Source organism: Capra hircus, chromosome 16, assembly GCF_001704415.2.
Source record: "Capra hircus breed San Clemente chromosome 16, ASM170441v1, whole genome shotgun sequence".
NCBI classification, from domain to species: domain Eukaryota; kingdom Metazoa; phylum Chordata; class Mammalia; order Artiodactyla; family Bovidae; genus Capra; species Capra hircus.
Genome location: NC_030823.1, coordinates 52,365,558 through 52,383,275, shown reverse-complemented (window position 1 = coordinate 52,383,275; position 17,718 = coordinate 52,365,558). Strand labels below are relative to the sequence as shown.

The 17,718-nt window shown below is 40.6% G+C and overlaps 1 protein-coding gene across 5 annotated transcripts in view; it reads left to right on the top strand.

The window, feature by feature from the left end:
- The window catches only part of PRDM2 (PR/SET domain 2), a 131,973-nt gene that overhangs the window by 9,893 nt on the left and 104,362 nt on the right, over positions 1–17,718 (top strand). For all 5 annotated transcript variants that reach the window (XM_018060604.1, XM_018060600.1, XM_018060601.1 and 2 more), the window contains exon 2: positions 7,335–7,408. In XM_018060604.1, coding sequence (XP_017916093.1) covers positions 7,400–7,408 — 9 coding nt within the window. In that variant the 5' untranslated portion in view covers positions 7,335–7,399. The remainder of the gene's footprint in view (positions 1–7,334; positions 7,409–17,718) is intronic.

The following is a 17,718-nucleotide window of genomic DNA, read 5'->3' as shown; positions in this document are numbered from 1 at the left end:
GGCATGAGGAGTTTTAAGCTGTAAGAGTTCATATTGTCCGATTTACCAAAGGGTTATTACCTGATAGCTCAGTTGGTAAATAATCCACCTGAAATGCAGGAGACCCTGGTTCGATTCCTGGATCTGGAAGATCCTCTGGAGAAGGGAAAGGCTACCCATTGCAGTATTCTTGGGCTTCCCTGGTGGCTCAGCTGGTAAAGAATCCGCCTGCACTGCGGGAAACCTGGGTTTGATTCCTGGGTTGGGAAGATCCGCTGGAGAAGGGAAAGACTACCCACTGTAGTATTCTGGCCTGGAGAATTCCATGGATTGTATAGTCCATGAGGTCACAAAGAGTTGGACACGACTGAGTGACTTTAACTTCACTCACCAAAGGGTTGCCAAATCTTTGCTGTATTCTCAAATCTGTTTTTTTCTCTTCACACACACACACACACACACACACACACCCTAATGAAAGTGATAGACATACCAGTTTTGATTTTTCACTTTAGCTTATTTAGTTTGGTGACATAGCCTGTCGTTTTAAAGGAAAGTTGGGGGTATATTTTTCAGTGTGAAACTAAATGTTCTGGATGATTATTTCAGTGATATTTTATGTATAATTTTAGAAAAGGAAACTGAATGACTTCATTTAGCAAATTCCTAGGCAGATTCAGTATTTATGAATTATGTTATTCTTCTTAATCCCCAAGAATGGATGCTAGATGCTTTCATTTTGATAGCTGGAGTTTATAGATTGTAACTTGGTGATTGCATTCTTCTGGTAGGAATTGTGAATGGTAGTTTTTGATAGTACATTAACTGTGTTTGTTAATGAAAACTGCCTTTGAGAAGTTGGCATGCTTTGGATATTTTAATTATTTTTCTAAAAGTTTCTGGGGACTGCAGGAATCTTTGGTCAGAGAAAGTTAAGATTTACAGTGTAAATCTGCAAATCTACTCTGCTAAAAGGTTGATCATCTTGGTGTTTGCCACAGTGATATTCATTTACCATGAGAGATCTGCTTTATGTAGTGATTAGTTTTAGAATTATTTTTCTTTTCTTATGTAGGTCATAAACATTCCAAGACTTCTTTTACACAGTGATATTTTTAAAACTTTTTCTTTTAGTCCATGTTTTCAACGTAACTTTGATTTTTAAAATTTTGCTGCAGTCATGCCACTTATCTTATCTCTGTTTTACTATTTGTCCAGTTAGTTAGTTTCTTCTGAGTCTTTATCTTGTTGTTCAGTCACTAGGTTGTGTCTGACTGTCTTGGACTGTAGCACGCCAGGCTTCCCTGTCCTTCACTATCTCCTGGAGTTTGCTCATATTCATGTCCATTGAGTCAATGATGCCATCCAATCATCTCATCCTCTCTCGCCCCCTTCTCTTCTTGCCTCAATCTTTCCCAGCATCAGGATCTTTATGAATCAGCTCTTGCCATCAGGTGGCCAAAATACCGGAGATTCAGCTTCAGTCCTTCCAATGAACACCCAGGACTGATCTCCTTTAGGATGGAGTGGTTGGATCTCCTTGCAGTCCAAGGGACTCTCAAGAGTCTTCTCCAACACCACAGCTCAAAAGCATCAATTCTTTATTATTTATGGTCCAACTCTCACATGCATACATGACTACTGGAAGAACCATAGCTTTGACTAGACAGACTTTTTAATATGCTGTCTAGGTTGGTCATAACTGGTTAGTTGCTATCATGTGAAATGAGCACAATTGTATGGTAGTTTGAACATTTTTTGGCATTTTCTTTCTTTGAGATTGGAATAAAGACTGAACTTTTCCAATCTTTATGTTACAATGTGGAATTTGTAATCTAAGAAAATAATTATAACATTAGTGGCCTCTAAGCGAATAATTTATTTTCCAAATAGCCCCCTCCCCCCAAAACCTAAATTGAGTCAAAAGAAAAGACCCTTATGCTGGGAAAGATTGAAGGCAGGAGGAGAAGGGGATGACAGAGAATGAGATGGTTGGATGGCATCACTAACTTGATGGACATGAGTTTGAGCAAGCTCCAGGAGTTGCCAGGTGTGCTGCAGTTCATGGGGTTGCAAAGAGTTGGACAGGACTGAGTGACTGAACTGAACTGAATATCAGTAACTTACAGGTGGGCTTCGCAGGTGGTGCTAGTGGTAAAGAGCCCGCCTGCAATGTAGGAGACATAGAGACACCGTTTCAGTCCCTGGGTAAGGAACGTCCCCTGGAGGAGGGCATGACAACCCACTTCAGTGTTCTTGCCTGGAGAATCCCATTGGCAGAGGAGCCTGGCAGGCTACAAAGTGGGGTCGCAAAGAGTCGGACACAACTGAAGTGACTTAGCGTGCACATAGTGAATGTGCAAATCAAATATTTATTTTCCTAACTCTTTGCCCTTCCTCTCAGACTTAGACTAGTCTTAAAGAATCTGCTATTGCTTTTTCTTTAAAGGCTTTTCATATTGTTTTGTAGGCTTCACAAGTCTACAAAGGACAGATATGACAGTTTGATGTGTTATATGTATTGCATTAATGTTAGTCTGTGTCTGTCTTTTGTTTGATCTGCCTTATCTCAGATGATGTGATAGAAGTATGGCTGGGCCTGCAGGGATGGTCTGACCCTGAAACTGCCTGTTTGTTTGGGGTTTCCTGCATATTTCTAGATTTTCTGGTCTCTGGCTGCTGTGTCAGATGACATCAGCTTAATAGTTGTTCAGATTGTCTTGACCTTCTAAGGGACCAGTATTTGAATAAAGACCCTCCTAATTATTTTATTGTTGCTGTATTCATACTGTTCATACTGATATAGTTAAATCATCTTTATGATATTACTAAATTAAATATTTGTACAGATGATTTGTCCTAGAATTTGGAAGCAGTATCTTGAAAAGTAAAGTACATGTATGTTATTAAAACCTTGGATCAGTAAAACCAAGATCAAACTTTTAGTTTTCTAAGAGTATGTGCTGTTAGTGAAGTATATTTGGTGATAGAAATTCACATGCTCTAAATTTGTGAATCTGTCTAATGTAGTTTATCTGAAAGACATCAGCGGGTAGAATGGAAGGAAATGTAGACATTTTAAAGAAGGTTTGGTCAGGCATAGAAATCCAAACAAGAAACTAAGAATCTATGGTCAGAAAAGTCCAGGATTTTAAGTTTTTCATTATTTGCCACTGGAAAATTGGAGGAACTTAATTATTAAGCATTTTATTTAAAGTTTGATAGACTTCCTCAGTTTCAGTGGTGGGTGTGAAAAGATTCCTCTCGGCCGCTACACTGGTATGATTGATACTTCAAGTTACCATGTTTGATAAAACACAGACCCTGAGATAACTGTGTTAGAAAGGTGGGTATATAAATCAGTGCCGTTAAAGTCAACACTGAATGTAAAAGTTACGTAGAACTGCCATGCACTTCCATAGGGGTTTTGCAATCCTGGAGGAATCTTAAGGAAGTTATTCCAATAACAGAGTTTAGAATCTATAGTTGCTTTACAATGTATTATCATAGTGCAGCTAGTACATGATTACTACAGTTCAGAGGTTCTCCACCAGAAGGGGATCTGGGGATATGTGTGTGGGTAGTTTTGGTTGACAAGATGCTCAGAGGGAGCTGCTGGCATTGATTTCGCAGTGCAGAGCTAAGTGGCCTTAATGAAAGGGACAGTCCCGCACTGGAGTGAGTACTCAGCTCAAAATGCAATGGTCCTATGTTGAGAGACACTGCCAAAATCTTAATTCTTTTCTTGTAACATCTCTTGTTGTTAGTATAGTTTAATATCCTAATTTAAAATATCATTTGAGAAGTCAGTGTTAGATTTGTGATGTTTTTGATTATTGTAAAATATTTTAGATATATAATCTGATAATATTGTGAGTCAAGAGAGAGAAAGAAAAAAAAAAGAGGGTCTTGTTTTTAGCAATTAGGATTAGAAGTGATAGAGAGGAGGGTCCAAGCATACAACATCAAGAATAAGTAGTGAGCCTTTAAAGATGTTAAGGTCCTTCTAGTTTTTGGAAAGAAATGATATTGTTGCTGCTGTTTAGTCGCTAAGTTGTGTCTGACTCTTTGCGGCCCCATGAACTGTAGCCCATCAGGCTCCTCTGTTCATGGGATTTCCCAGGTAAGAATACTGGAGTGGGTTGCCATTTCCTTCTCCAGGGGATCTTCCCGACCCAGGGATCAAACCCGCATCTCCTGCATTGGTAGACTGGTTCTTTACCATTGAGCCATCAGGGAAGCCTGAAGAAAGGATACTGCTGCTGCTGTTAAGTTGCTTTAGTCGTGTCCGACTCTGTGTGATCCCATAGACGGCAGCCCACCAGGCTCCTCTGTCCCTGGGATTCTCCAGGCAAGAACACTGGAGTGGGTTGCCATTTCCTTCTCCAGTGCATGAAAGTGAAAAGTGAAAGTGAAGCCCCTCAGTCGTGTCTGACTCTTAGCAACCCCATGGACTGCAGCCCACCAGGCTCCTCCATCCATGGGATTTTCCAGGCAAGAGTACTGGAGTGGGGTGCCATTGCCTTCTCCGGAAGAAAGGATGAATGCCGTCTAATTTGGACAGAGAGGAAACAGACAGTGTAGAAAGTCAGATTATTATTAACTCATGTAACAATCTGAATTACAAGTTTTCATTAAAAAATTGAGATTCATGGAAATAAATGAAAGAGTAAGATGTTTTAAGTACTTTAATATTTTAGCTCTTCATTTTTAGATGTCACAGTATCTGAGTTGTTTGGTTTGTGCCTGTGAGCTGGCAACTATGAAAGGGGAGGAAAAGGGAGGGAAAATTTATTAAATAAAGAGGGAAAATAAGTGAAAAGCAGATGGAAAGAAGGAGATAGCATCTCAGAAAATGGCTGCTCTATCCTTCCATGTCCTTAAGATGAAAACCCTGGTGTCATCTTTGACTTCCTCTTTTTTTTTTTTCCCCATACATAGCATCAAATCTGGCAGCAAATCCTGGGGACTCTATTTTAAAAATAGATCAGGATCTGCTGACTTGTCCCATCTCTCCTATGTGGGCCAAGGCCCCATCATCTCTTGCCTAAATGGGGACATTAGCCTCCTAAGAGGTCTGCTTGCTTCCACCCTACTCCCTTACAGTCTCCTTTTAAATCTAAGTCACGCTAGGTCACTTCTGCCACCGTAAGCCTCCCAGTGGCTTTCCATCTCTGGATGAAAAAGCTGTAGCCATTCTGGTGAACAGTGCTTACCTTGCAAAGTTTATGCTTAAATCTGTCTCTCCTGTTCTCCACCCCACTCTGTACCATTGTGTCCTGCACTTGGCCTCTTGTCTGCTGTGTACAGTCTTACTTCTTATGATGCTTCTCCTCCATCCCTTGTTGACTCTCAGCTCCTCACTTTCTGCTTTCTCAGTGAGGCCTTCTCTGACCATGTGATGGATTAACTGGCCAGTGTTGCGATAGAGATGATAATTCCTGTCTCCCTCTCCAGGTGCCTGTTTTTCTCAAAAGTACTTTGATTATCTGACATACTACACATTTTGCTTGCTTATTTGTTAGAGGGCAGGGATCTGTCTGCTCACTGCTCAGAAGTAGAGCTTGGCATATAGTAGGTGCAAGGTGAGGCAGGAATAAAAAAGCTGGTGAAATATGGTTCAGAAGCCATAGCAGAAACAAAAGTTACCGAGTAATTTTAGCTTCCTTGATTCTCTGTCATTAGTTGAGAAACTAACCTTGTGAAAATTAACTGAGCTGGTTTGTGACGGTAGCCCAGAGCCTGGTTGTCTTAGAGGAAGCTTCCTAATGATAATCAATGGTTCTTGCGAGAAGGAAAAGAGAGCAAAGGAAATGGTAAAACATCTTTCCAAAGATCTTTCTTATTAAAACATTTGCATTTTACTACAGGGGTTTTTTCTTTCCCCCGGAAAGCTAGTCTTCATGGCCAGTGTTAGTAAATCCATTTATAAAAGTGTAGTGAGAGGGTAGATGAAATCCCTGCCATTTCTTTCACTCCTGGGTGCCTCAGGTGTCACCAGGGCCCTCCTGGTGGAACTGTATAGCCATAATAGAAAAGGCTTAATTTCAGTGAAGAATATGTATGCTGAGGAAGGACATGTTAAATGTATGTGAGAATGATGCTGAATATTATAAAGTTAAAGGAATGAACTTCATGGGTTAATTACCAGTTTTCTGAAATCATATTCACTGCGTATTTACTTCTGCAGAGTGTATATTGATTTGGCTAGCGCTGAGCTTTCTAACAAATTGCAAGTTGTCAAATACATTACCTGTGCCAGTTATCAATAAAAACTAGTTCAGGTGACTAGGCCTTAAGTTAAATACAGTGCCTTTGACTGTTAAAGGTGTTCAGGTGAGTGTGGTTAAAGACCTCAAGGAGAAAAATCTGAAATAACCCTTATTAATGAAACCGGGAGAAATGTCAAAGCACTGTTCTTGGTGATAGGGGCCAGGCAGTATGTTTTAGGATGAAGAATGTCCCTAAGTTATAATTTCCTGGGGTATTAGCAGTTAGAACATGAAGTGCAACGTGAGTCTTGTGCGTCTAGGAAAGAAACATGAATGTAGGTAAATCCGTGAAGAAATAGAATTCTATTTAATGATGTGTATGTATGCATGATGAAACAAGAATATTACAGTGGCAGTGCTACTTTCATGATTTCCGTAGATTATGAATGACTCCTAAGAGAGAAGGTTGCAGAAAGGACCATCTTCAGAGATTGTTCTTTAGAAACAAGGATGTCATTTGCATTTGCAAGAAATAATTCTGTCTTCCCATTCCTATACTATGAATAAATTGAAGAAAAATTTTAAAGGAGTAATTGTAGTTCTTTCCAAACAGCTTTTACTAAAATATTTGCATTTTACTACAAGGTTTCCATTCTTTTTCTCAAAGAGAAATCTCCATGGAAATGTTAGTAAACTCACCCTTTCTGCTTCAGGAACTTGAAAAACAAAATAATGTATAGGGGTCTGATTGTGTTTGTATTCAACACAGTATTGATGTAAGTCAAAGAAGAACCTTTACATTGCTTAATAAATTACTCAGCACTGCTTTGTGTTTCTGCTAACAAAGCTAATTTATTTCTTCTTAGGTATGCTTCAGTTCCAAAGCAAAAATCTGATGTCATTCTAATGAGTCTGCTTTCAATTGTAGAGTACAATGAAGCCCCAGTAAAGGATAGTAAGACATCTATTTTATTGTAGATAATAAATCTGCAAAGTAAGTTCTTAGCGTAGATTGAAGTTGATCTAGCATGGAGTTGCTTTATGAATAGTCCTTTGAGCAGACTCTACAGTTCTGTATGTGGTTTTAAATCACTGTAAATTTGTAGGCAGGTACATATCACAATTGTCTGTTTTTCTTTTTAGGGCTCATGTAATCAAAGAAGTTTCTTTGTTGTGTGTATCTTTTCAGAGCACAACAGGAATTGAAAATGAATCAGGTGAGTTTAAAAATAAGAATTTATACGAATACATTATCTAGATGTTAGACCAGTTCTTAATTTTTAAAAGATAGTAACACACACCTTCATTCCTCCTAGATTTTCCTTTCTGTTGCTTAATACCATTCATTAGTTCGTCATTTTCATAGTGTGTGTTTGTTCGTGGAATGGAGTGTGCATTGTCTTGGCGTGAGTTGGCGTTTCTGTGGCATTCTTAGGGACCTCAGTTCAGGCTTACTTTTTTTTTTTGCTTTCTCTGGTGTTATTTTGTTTTTGTTTTGAAGCTTATTAAGCTTCCATTTTTAGTGCTTTTTATTTTGTAATAACTCGCTGGTTGCAAGGAGAAAATTGAAAGTTATTTTTAGAGACCAAAACTGAATGGGAAACTTTAAGCCTTCTGTCCTTTAAAAACCAATTTAGAATAAAAACAAGAGGATGGATATTGAAACATAAGATATGTTTCTCCTTACAGGAGGGTGTGGGATTACCTGGAGATTAAATAATTCTGTAGCCTTAAGGGTGTTCTGATAAGTAGAACCAATTATGTAGATTTTATATATTCTAAGGTAGGATTCTTGTTTTCTAGTCTTAATATCTTTTCACTTGCAGTTACAGGAATGTATGGATATTAGAAGCGTTCTGTCTTGACATCTTTATAAAACTTTTTTTTTTTTAATATGAAGGAGAGAACTTAAATATGAGAAGTCTGTAATTTTTGGTGCTTAGCTTAAAACTCTCAGGCTTGAAAACATTTTTCAACGGACAAATATCTTTATCAACTGAAACTTCAGACACCTTTTTTATTCTTTACAGGTGCCTCTTGCTGGAGATCACAAGTCCAATTTCATTAGGTGACCAGGTTTAATACATTCAGTCCTCTGTTGAGACTGAGAGATGTGAAATTTTTGGAATGGATTCTTTTGATTTATTTTCATTACTTTATCAAAAATTTGTTGATTTTAATGCAGAGGACCATACATCATAAAAAATGAATCTGGCGAACACATGGGGCACATGGTTTCTATTATTCTTAAAGCTTGCAGATTTACTGACATGCTTTTGAAGACAAATTATTTTTGAAATGGTGAGATGGGGGAGGGGAAAAGAGAATAGAATGGATTTTTTCATAGTCACTGTTCATCAAAGTTATGTGCATATACATGTCATAAAGTTCATTTATTTTCCTCTTTTAAGATTGAGTCTTAATGCTGATCTTGTCTCCTCATGGAACTTGCTTTTCTACTGTCTCAGAGCTGTTGTTAGAGGAGTCTTGATTCTGGACTGGAATGATGGTGAAAGGTTCCAAAGCGGAATCTAAATATTGACATCACTTAGGTTGCATCACTCTTCAGTGTCATTTATTTCAGGTGGCTAACTGTACTAAGCTAGTAATATTTTATTTCAAGTATATTTAGACCTGTTTGACACCTCACACTTTTGCTTTAATATTGCAGTTATATCAGAAGAACTTGCATTTAAGGAAAGTCCACATGACATTCAAAGAGTTGGAGCAATAACCAGTTCTTTTTTTGGCTCTTTTACAATTTCTTGCAGAGGACTCCCTTTGATGCCAAATATCAGTGGGAAAGGGTCCTCTTATGTTTTTAATGGCTAGCACATTTCTGATTTGGGTGTAACTTTAGTGGTCTGGTAGTGATGAAACTTTTATTTGGATTATAAAAATGTCCACTTTTTATAGTAAAATTTTCAGCATCTTTAGTTATATTTTTATTCTTTGAAGAGTATTAGTCTTATGATACTGAGACCTGATTATTATATCATGACATACAATATGTGAGTGTTTTTCAACAACTGTCCCATCTCCGTGATTTTTAAAAATTATGAATTGTTTCAGGACATTTGCTGTTTTTCCCTCTTGTGTTTATTTTTATTTTCAGCCAGTGAAATTGAGCAGTAAGTACCTGAAAAGCCTCAAAACAACTACACAAAAATTTAGATATTAAGCAAGTTTTAACTTGAACAGGGTTAATTTTTAATGAAAATCTTGATGATGACTTTAGGGTTAGATATTTCTCTCTAGGGCCTGGTCAACATTGCTTTGGTGAATCTTATGGTTGGTATCTAAGTTTCTAAGACAGTATCATGGAGTCTGTCATTTATACATGCCTGACAGCTGAGTTTTAGGGACTGAAGGATCCTGGGAGTCAGCATACCATACTGTTTACAAGTAAGTCCTTTAGAAGAAACCACAGAGTCCAAAGCCTTCTGGCATTTAAGCACTGACTGTTGAAGCAGCGATTTGAACTGCTGTCTTATCAATCACTGTTCCAAGGCGTTGCAGGTGTAGCAGGCCAGGCTGTATCTCCCCCTTCAGCCCTGGGATCCACAAAGCTCTAGGCCCACATGCTCTTTGCTTATTTTCTCTTTCTGTCTGTTCTCAGCACTTAACCTTTTCTTATTGTCCCTTATCTTCCTAATTTAGAACCCAGTCTTTCCAGACACTGTACCGTCTCCCCTCACTCTCCATTTTCTTTTCTTTCTACTTTCAAATCATAGATATCTTTTGCTTGCTTCACTATCATTCCACACCCATCCCTGTTAACTGAGATGTTCCACAATTCTTATCTTTTCCTAGATTTTTCTAGGAGAAACCAGAACTTTATAATTGGCTGTCCCAGAGTTTAGAATGCTTTACCTTATAGAACATCCAGGGCCACCAAGTCCCATAATGTAAATATGTTCATAGTGGCTTAAAGTAGATGTGCTGAAGTTTAATGCCACTTGCTGTCTAGTGAGTACTGAATCAACATGCCAGGCACTGTAGTGTGTGTTACATATATGTTCTCTTAACTCAAGTCTTTGCAGCCACTGTATGAAGAGTGTGGTGGTTTGGTCACTAAGTTGTGTCCAACTCATGTCTAATTCTCTGTGAAGAGTAGGTATGATAAGTATTTTATGGATGAAGACATTAAGGCCAGAGGCCCATGATCTCTCAAATAGTAAGTGACAGAGCTCTGTGTCACACCCAGGCTGGTCAGATTCCACAGCCCAGGTTCTTGATTCCCACGCTATACTGCTGTACTGGTCAGGATGAGCTGTGTTATGCGGTACTTACAGACAGGCAGCTCCAAAATCTCAGCATCTTATACAGCAACTGATTTCCTGTTCTTGCTAACATCCAGTGTGGATCTACCATTGTATTAATAGTTGCCTAAGAACCAAGGATGACGGAGGCTTTGTGTCAGTACACATGTCTTTTACATAATTGGCCAAAGTTACTTCTATGGCTACATCTAATTTAAAACTCAAGAGGGGAAAGCAGTGCAAACCCATCAGGTGCTTAGGAGGAGAAGAGAACTATACTATTTAGGTAGAGCCCAATGATTTTCCCCTGCTTTAGCAAGATATTTTGATGTATAACATTGTGTAGTTTTAAGCCCTAATGGTTTAATACAGGTGTCTTGATGACTAACTTATTGAGTCACACAGTTTTTTTTAAGAACCATTATATAACTCATTGCTATGAATATATGAAACTTTGTCAGTATAATAGATTTATGATTTGCCATTGTTTTAGTTGCTGTCGTGTCCAACTCTTTGCGATCCCATGATGCCAGTCTACTCTGTCCATGGGATTTTCAAGGCAAGAATACTGGACTGGGTTACCATTTCCTTCTCCAATCTTGCTGACCCAGGGACCTGACCTGAGGCTTCTGCCGCATCTCCTGCATTTCAGGTGGATTCTGTACTGCTGAGCCACCGGCAGCAACTTAATATATTGATCAATCATCCATGGTATTGTCAGTAATGAGTAGCAAAGCAATTTAGCCTTCCAAACTTGTTCTGAAATTTTACATACTGAAATAAGCTTTTAATCACTGATGCTGCAGATTCAACTCTTAGAATTGTAATAAGCTGTCAGAATAATGGAAAGATCCAGAGTGCATTACTTTAGCTGTTCTGAATGTTCTCTCGTCCCCTCTTTTGTCCTGCATAGACTGGATCCCATGTGTTGTGAATTCTGCCTGCAGGGAACTAGACAGGCAAGGGCTGTGCTTTGTAACTTACCTTCTCTTAGAGGGAGACAGTTAAAAAGCAGGATGACAAACAAGATAATTTCAGATAGTGAAAAATGCTGTGAAGACGGTGAAATAAGGTAATGTGATAAAGAATGATGGGTGAAGATGGGGGAAGGTTCTCTGGATTACATGGTCAGGGAAGGCTGTTCTGAAGAACTGATTAAAAATAGGACAGAGACTCAAGTAATAACCAGGAACCAGATGTGTGTAGCTCTGGGGAAAGAAAATTATTGGCAGTGTGAACAAATAGTGAGTGCATAGAGTGTGAGGTGAGAATGAGCTTGCTGGTTCAAGGAACAGAGAGCAGCCGGGGCTGGTGCTTGGTGAGCCTTAGGGACTCTGGATAGGATGAAGTTGATGTGAGAGGTGAGGGCCAGTTTTGTAGGACTTCTTGGGTATTCTCAAACGGTAAAGAATGTGCCTGCAATGCAAGAGACCTGGGTTCAATCCCTGGGACAGGAAGATCCCCTGGAGAAGGGCATGGTAACCCACTCCAGTATTCTTGCCTGGAGAATTCCATGGACAGAGAAGTCTGGTGGGCTCCAGGCCATGGGTTCGCAAAGAGTCAAAGATGACTGAGCGACTAACGCTTTCACTTCACTTTTAAGGGCCATGAGAAGTTATCTTTTATTCTGAATGCAATGGAGGGGCCTTCCCTGGTGGCACAATAGATGGGAATCTGCCTCCCAATGCAGGAGACATGGGTTCGCTCTCTGGTTCAGGAAGCCACATGCATCAGAGCAACTAAGCCCACGTGCCACAACCACTGAACCTGTGCTTTGGAGTCCAGGAACCATAGCTGCTGAGCCCATACAGCTAGAGCCCCTGCTCCACAATAAGAGAAGTTAACGACAGCGAGAAGCCTGCTCGCAGCAACAAAGACCCAGTGCAACCAAAAATAAATGCATTAAAAAAATAAATGCAATGGGAAGCCACTGGACAGAGACATACTCTGATTTCCGGTTTTGTAGAATGTCACTTTTCCTGCCCTGGGGAGATGAGATTGTTAGTGAGCAAGAGTATGCTAATATGTTTGTTCACTATTAACACCATACTTGAGGACAGTTTCTTCAGCTGGACAGCCTAATGGGCCTGCCAGCCTTCTGAAAGAGGACACTTTTTAATGTGTTTTTGGAGCTGTTTGACTGCTGTTCTCTTGCAAAGATGGTGTATGTGATTTTCTTGTTCTTTGTCTTATCTGCTTATCCTTTTTGCAGTTTCACTCATTCCTTAACCAAGTACAATTTAATGCTATTTCAGGAGACTGAAGCTCGTTTTATTTTTTTTTTCCCCAGCATCTAGAACAGTAACCAAGAATATTGTTTGCAAGTCTAAACAAAGAAGAATTTTCATGGAATTTGAGTGTTTTAATACTCTCTGATTCAGATGTTTTTGCTGGTGACAACAATTGCTGTGGTGATTAGTATTAGTCTGTTGTGCAGAAATATGTATTGTATTGTGAATATACTATGTTGTGTACTTAAGGGATATTGAATCTGAACTCTCCTGTCACCTACCGCTGTTGCCCCCCCACCCCCCACCTCCACCCCAGTGCTGGTTTTGGTCAAATCGATATTTAAGAAACGAGGTGCTTTAATTAAATAGGTTAAAACTGATACAGTGACTTGCAGTCAATCTCTGGGTGAAGTGTATAAAAGGAGTTACTGATAGAAATTTAAGTGAAATGTCAGTAAAGCTTGTTTCTTCTTATACTCTTAAAAATGAAGACATTAGTATGAGACGTCACATGCAGTCTTATGTAATAGCAGCCAGTGCCACTGCTCTGCTATGTGCTAAACCCAGTGTCTGTATCTGAGACTGTGGAGAGCAGGTGGAGCAGACTGGTTCCAGGCCACGTGTGGTATTGGATCAGACCTGTGGTCATTGTGAGGACCAGTGGGCTTTGCTTAGGGAGATGGGACATTTGTGGAGGTTTTTGAACAAAATAATGCTTGACTTGGGTTAAAGAAAAACCTTGAAGAATTTTTTCTATGGCATTGACATTTTTGTTCTTTATTTTCTTGGAGCATTAAGCTTTCATTTTTGTTGTTGTTGTTTAGTCACTAAGTCACATCTGACTCTGTGATCCCATGGACTGCAGCACACCAGACTCCTCTGTCCTCCCTCTGTCTCCTGGAATTTGCTCAATTCATGTCCATTAAGTTGGTGGTGCTATCAAACCATCTCATCCTCTGCTGCGTCTGTCTCCTTTTGCCTTCAATCTTTCCTAGCATCAGGGTCTTTTCCAGTGAGTTGGCTCTTCTCATCAGGTGTCCAAAGTATTGAAGCTTCAGCTTCAGCAGTAGTCCTTCCAATGAATATTTAGGGTTGATTTCCTTTAGGATTGACTGGTTTGATCTCCTTGCAGTCCAAGAGACTCTCAAAAGAGTCTTCTCCAGCACCACAGTTTGAAAGCATCAGTTCTTTGGCGCTCAGTCTTCTTTATGGTCTAACTATTACATCCATTCATGACTACTGAAAAAAAACAAAATTTTGACTATATGGACCTTTATGGGCAAGGTGATGTCTTTGCTTTTTCATAGGCTGTCCAAGTTTGTCATAGCTTTCCTTCCAAGGAGCAAGTTTCATTTTAGCATGATTTAAAGATAGAGTGTAGGATTCACTTAGTTATTTTACTTTAAAATCAACTTTGAGGTGTAATTTACATATAGTAAAATATACTCATTCAAAAGAGTGTTGACAAATGTTCACACTCATGGCACTACCCACCACTCTCAATATATAGGGCATTTCCATCATCCTCAAAAGTTCCTTCTTGCTGCTCTGCACCCCTCAGCCTCCACCCCAGGTGACCACTAGCTTGCTTTTTGTCCCCGTGGTTTGGTCTTTTCTGTTCAAGACTTTCAGGTAAATGAAATCATATAGTATGTGTTCCTTCGTGTTTATCTCCCTTTGGCCAGCATATGTTTTTGAGATTGATCCATTGGTTCTGCATATTAATGGTTTATTTATTCCTTTTACAGGAAATCTTTTATGGGAGACCATCTAACCATCTAGAGAAATCTGTTTGTAACATTTCTAAAGGTTTGGTGAAACTATGGGATGGCTGCTATCTTTCATTTTCAGTGTTTCTCCTGCTTTTTCTGTAATCCTAAAAATGTATGGTATAAAATATCAAAACCACTTTTGCTGTTGTAGCATATCATTAATATAGAATTTTATTTTTTGTAGGTAACTCTAAATACCAATTTGATGTTAAAGACTTAAAAAAGCTTTCCAAGTAAAGTGATTCCAATCTGTTATAACTTGAACCTCAATTAGAGAATGTGTAGTTTAGGAAACTAATGCATTGAATAATGACAGCACTTAAATCTCATTTTGAATCATGTATTCTACTAGGTAAATAGCAATTTTTATAAAATCCAGGACATTGTCTTTTGGTTAGCAAATGTTAGGTTATTTCTGAAATTTGAAAAAGAAATTAGCAACTCGAACAGCATTTCCTTACATAACTGTGGAGGGCACTATGACAGGAGGCTTACCTTTCTTTTTGTTCAGATGTTATTGCTTCGTTAGAGAAGGTTACAGGGCAGCTGAGCTCTGCCTCACCTTTGCTGTCTTGTGACTCATATTTCTCCTTCAGTCCTGGCTTTGCCTCTCCAGCTGTGTGAACCTGGGCAAGTCACTGCCTTCTCGGTGTTTGTTCTCACCTGCTAAATAGGGATGGCAGTGGTTCCCATCCCATGTGATTGTGGGCAAGAGTAAGCAAGTAATAAATGTGAAGCACTGAGGCTTTATCACATCTTGTCACGCCCCGGCTCCAAACCCTGCAGTGCCCCACGCTCTCCAAAGGCTGGTCTCTGAGGCTTGGTGGTGAAGGTGCTGCAGCACCTGGTGGCGGCCGCCTCTGCTTTCTCCTGGCTCACTCTGACCTGACCTCTTTTGGTTCGTAAACTTGCCAAAGCTTTTGTCTCCTCAGGATGTTTCTCTGGAACGCTTAGTCCTCCCACATGGCTCACTCTTATCTTTCAAGACCAAGTCTCTCTCATCTTCTCTGAGATGTGCCTGCCTCACCCCCAGCTACCTAACTAAAACAGAGTTCCCTCCTTATCTCTGATTATCACAGTCTTCTTTCACTGGTCCCAGTGGGAACTCCCCATCAGTCTCCTGCATTAGCAAATAGGCAGGACCCCGCCTCCTCCTTGTTGCTTTCTTCGGTTCCTAGGGTAGCTGGTGCTGGCACAAGGGGCGCCAACTGGACATCTGTTGGAAAAATGGGAATTGCTGTGCTATTTCAGGTTTAACAGATGGGCAGCGGGCATTGGAGGGAGGGATCAGATACAGCATATTTTAAAGGCTCACCAGCAGTGTTTGACTGTTGACCTCCCTCCGTTCCCTGAACCTTTTCCTGGCCTTTCTGACACCATGCTCCTGGTGCCCCTCCTGCCTCTGGGATGTCTTCATCTAGGTCTCCTCTGCTCCTTTGACCCTGAAACAGTGGTGTCCTGAGGGCTGGTCCTCACCATTCTCTTGCTCTCTGCTTCTTGGTCTCATCCACTTCCTTGGACTCCATTACCAGCTGAGTCCGTCTCCTCTTAAAGCCATCATGGCTCCGGTACCTCCTGGCACTTGACTGTCAGACACTTGTTTGTTTGATTGCTCACAGTGACCACTGCTCTGAGCTAGGCATCTGTGCTGGGCTCTGGGTGTGAGGCAAGTGAAACAGACCTGCCCTGTGTGTCTGGGACCTGTTTGCTAGAGAGACCATCAACCAGGCCAGACTGTAAGTGTGTCAGAGTGTAGTGTGCAATGAAAGGCAAGAGTGGGAAGCAGGCCTGATAAGGGACCCTGCTGGGTAGGACTGTGGGGACAGGCTTCCTCTGGATGGGGAGGGGCATACAGTGTACACACACACACACACACTCCTTTGGGAATCCCCAGGCCTTTGCTGAGATCGCAGCAGCCCCACCATCACACAGACACACACACAGACACAGACACACACACACTTGTTTGGGAATCCCCAAGCATTGCTGAGATGGTAGCAGTCCCACCATCTGGGGCTTAAAAGCAAAAGGTAAGAACTCTGTTTTCCTTGTCCATTCTTACAGGAGCCCAAATGGGACAAAAAGCTGTTGCCTTTAATATATCTCAGTTTGTTCTAGTCTCTTTTACTTGTTGTTCTCTAGTGATTAGCCATGAAACCCTTAAAAAAATCCAAACCCTTGTGCCTGTAGGGGAACAGCCCCTCCCATCGTACTTAGGAAGCTGTGGGGGTGAGGGGGCCTGACTCTGTGGCTCCGGCCTCCTTCCTTGATCCTCTTGTCACCACACACTCCTGTTCTCTGCCTCTTGGTCCTGAGCTAGGATGTGCCGGAAGGTCAGGGGTGGTCTTCCTTAGTCCAGCCATCCTCAAGATTTTTGTTTACGTCAATTATGTATTTAGATATTTCCCGTGCAATTGAAACAGGTTTTAGGGAGAAATAGATTCACAGGAAATTGTAAAAGTATTAATAGTAGAGCCTTGTGTGATCCTTTGCACTCAAATTCCCCTGATGGTAACGTTTTTACTCCAGTGCAGTATCAACACCAGGGAATCAACATGGTCCAGTGATATTAGTCAGACTATAGGCCTTATTCATGACTCAGAATATTGAAAACACAAGGTTAAACAATCACACATTCCATTAGCCAGTGGAATGATGACATCATCATATGTCAAAGGCTCCAGAAAACTCCTGAGAGTACACACCTGAGAGTCAAAAAGGCAGGTGGCATCTTAGTATGATTATAAAAATGGCCCTGACCGTATGGATGCCCGAAAGGGACTTTCCAGGCATCTCCGGGTTGCAGTGATGGTTTAGTAGTGAAAATGTGGACACCTGTATGGGTTTACTTGGCTCCATGACTCTGTGATATGGGAAAATTACTCGACCGGGCTCCTCTGAGGCATGGTGTTTGAGAGTCTTGCCCCTGAAGCCGACTGTTCGGGTTTGAATCCTAGCTTTGCCACTTACTGGCTGTGAGCACAGGCAGGTTTCAGTTTCATCTGTAAAATGTGGTTATAACAGGACCCACCGCCGGGTGGTAGTGTAAAGATTACATGAGGTGCTGCAGAAAGAGCTTGGAATTGTGCCTGGTTAGTACCTTAAGTACTGTCAGTGTTTGCTGTGAATATGGTGAGGACTCTCTGAGGCCATGTGTGGAAAGTGCTTGGTAGCGCAGAGTTTGGCCCAGAGGAAGGCGTGAGAGTCCTGTTCCCTGAGCTTCCGCCATCCAGCTTGGAAGGTCACCCTTGTTCAGAGGATG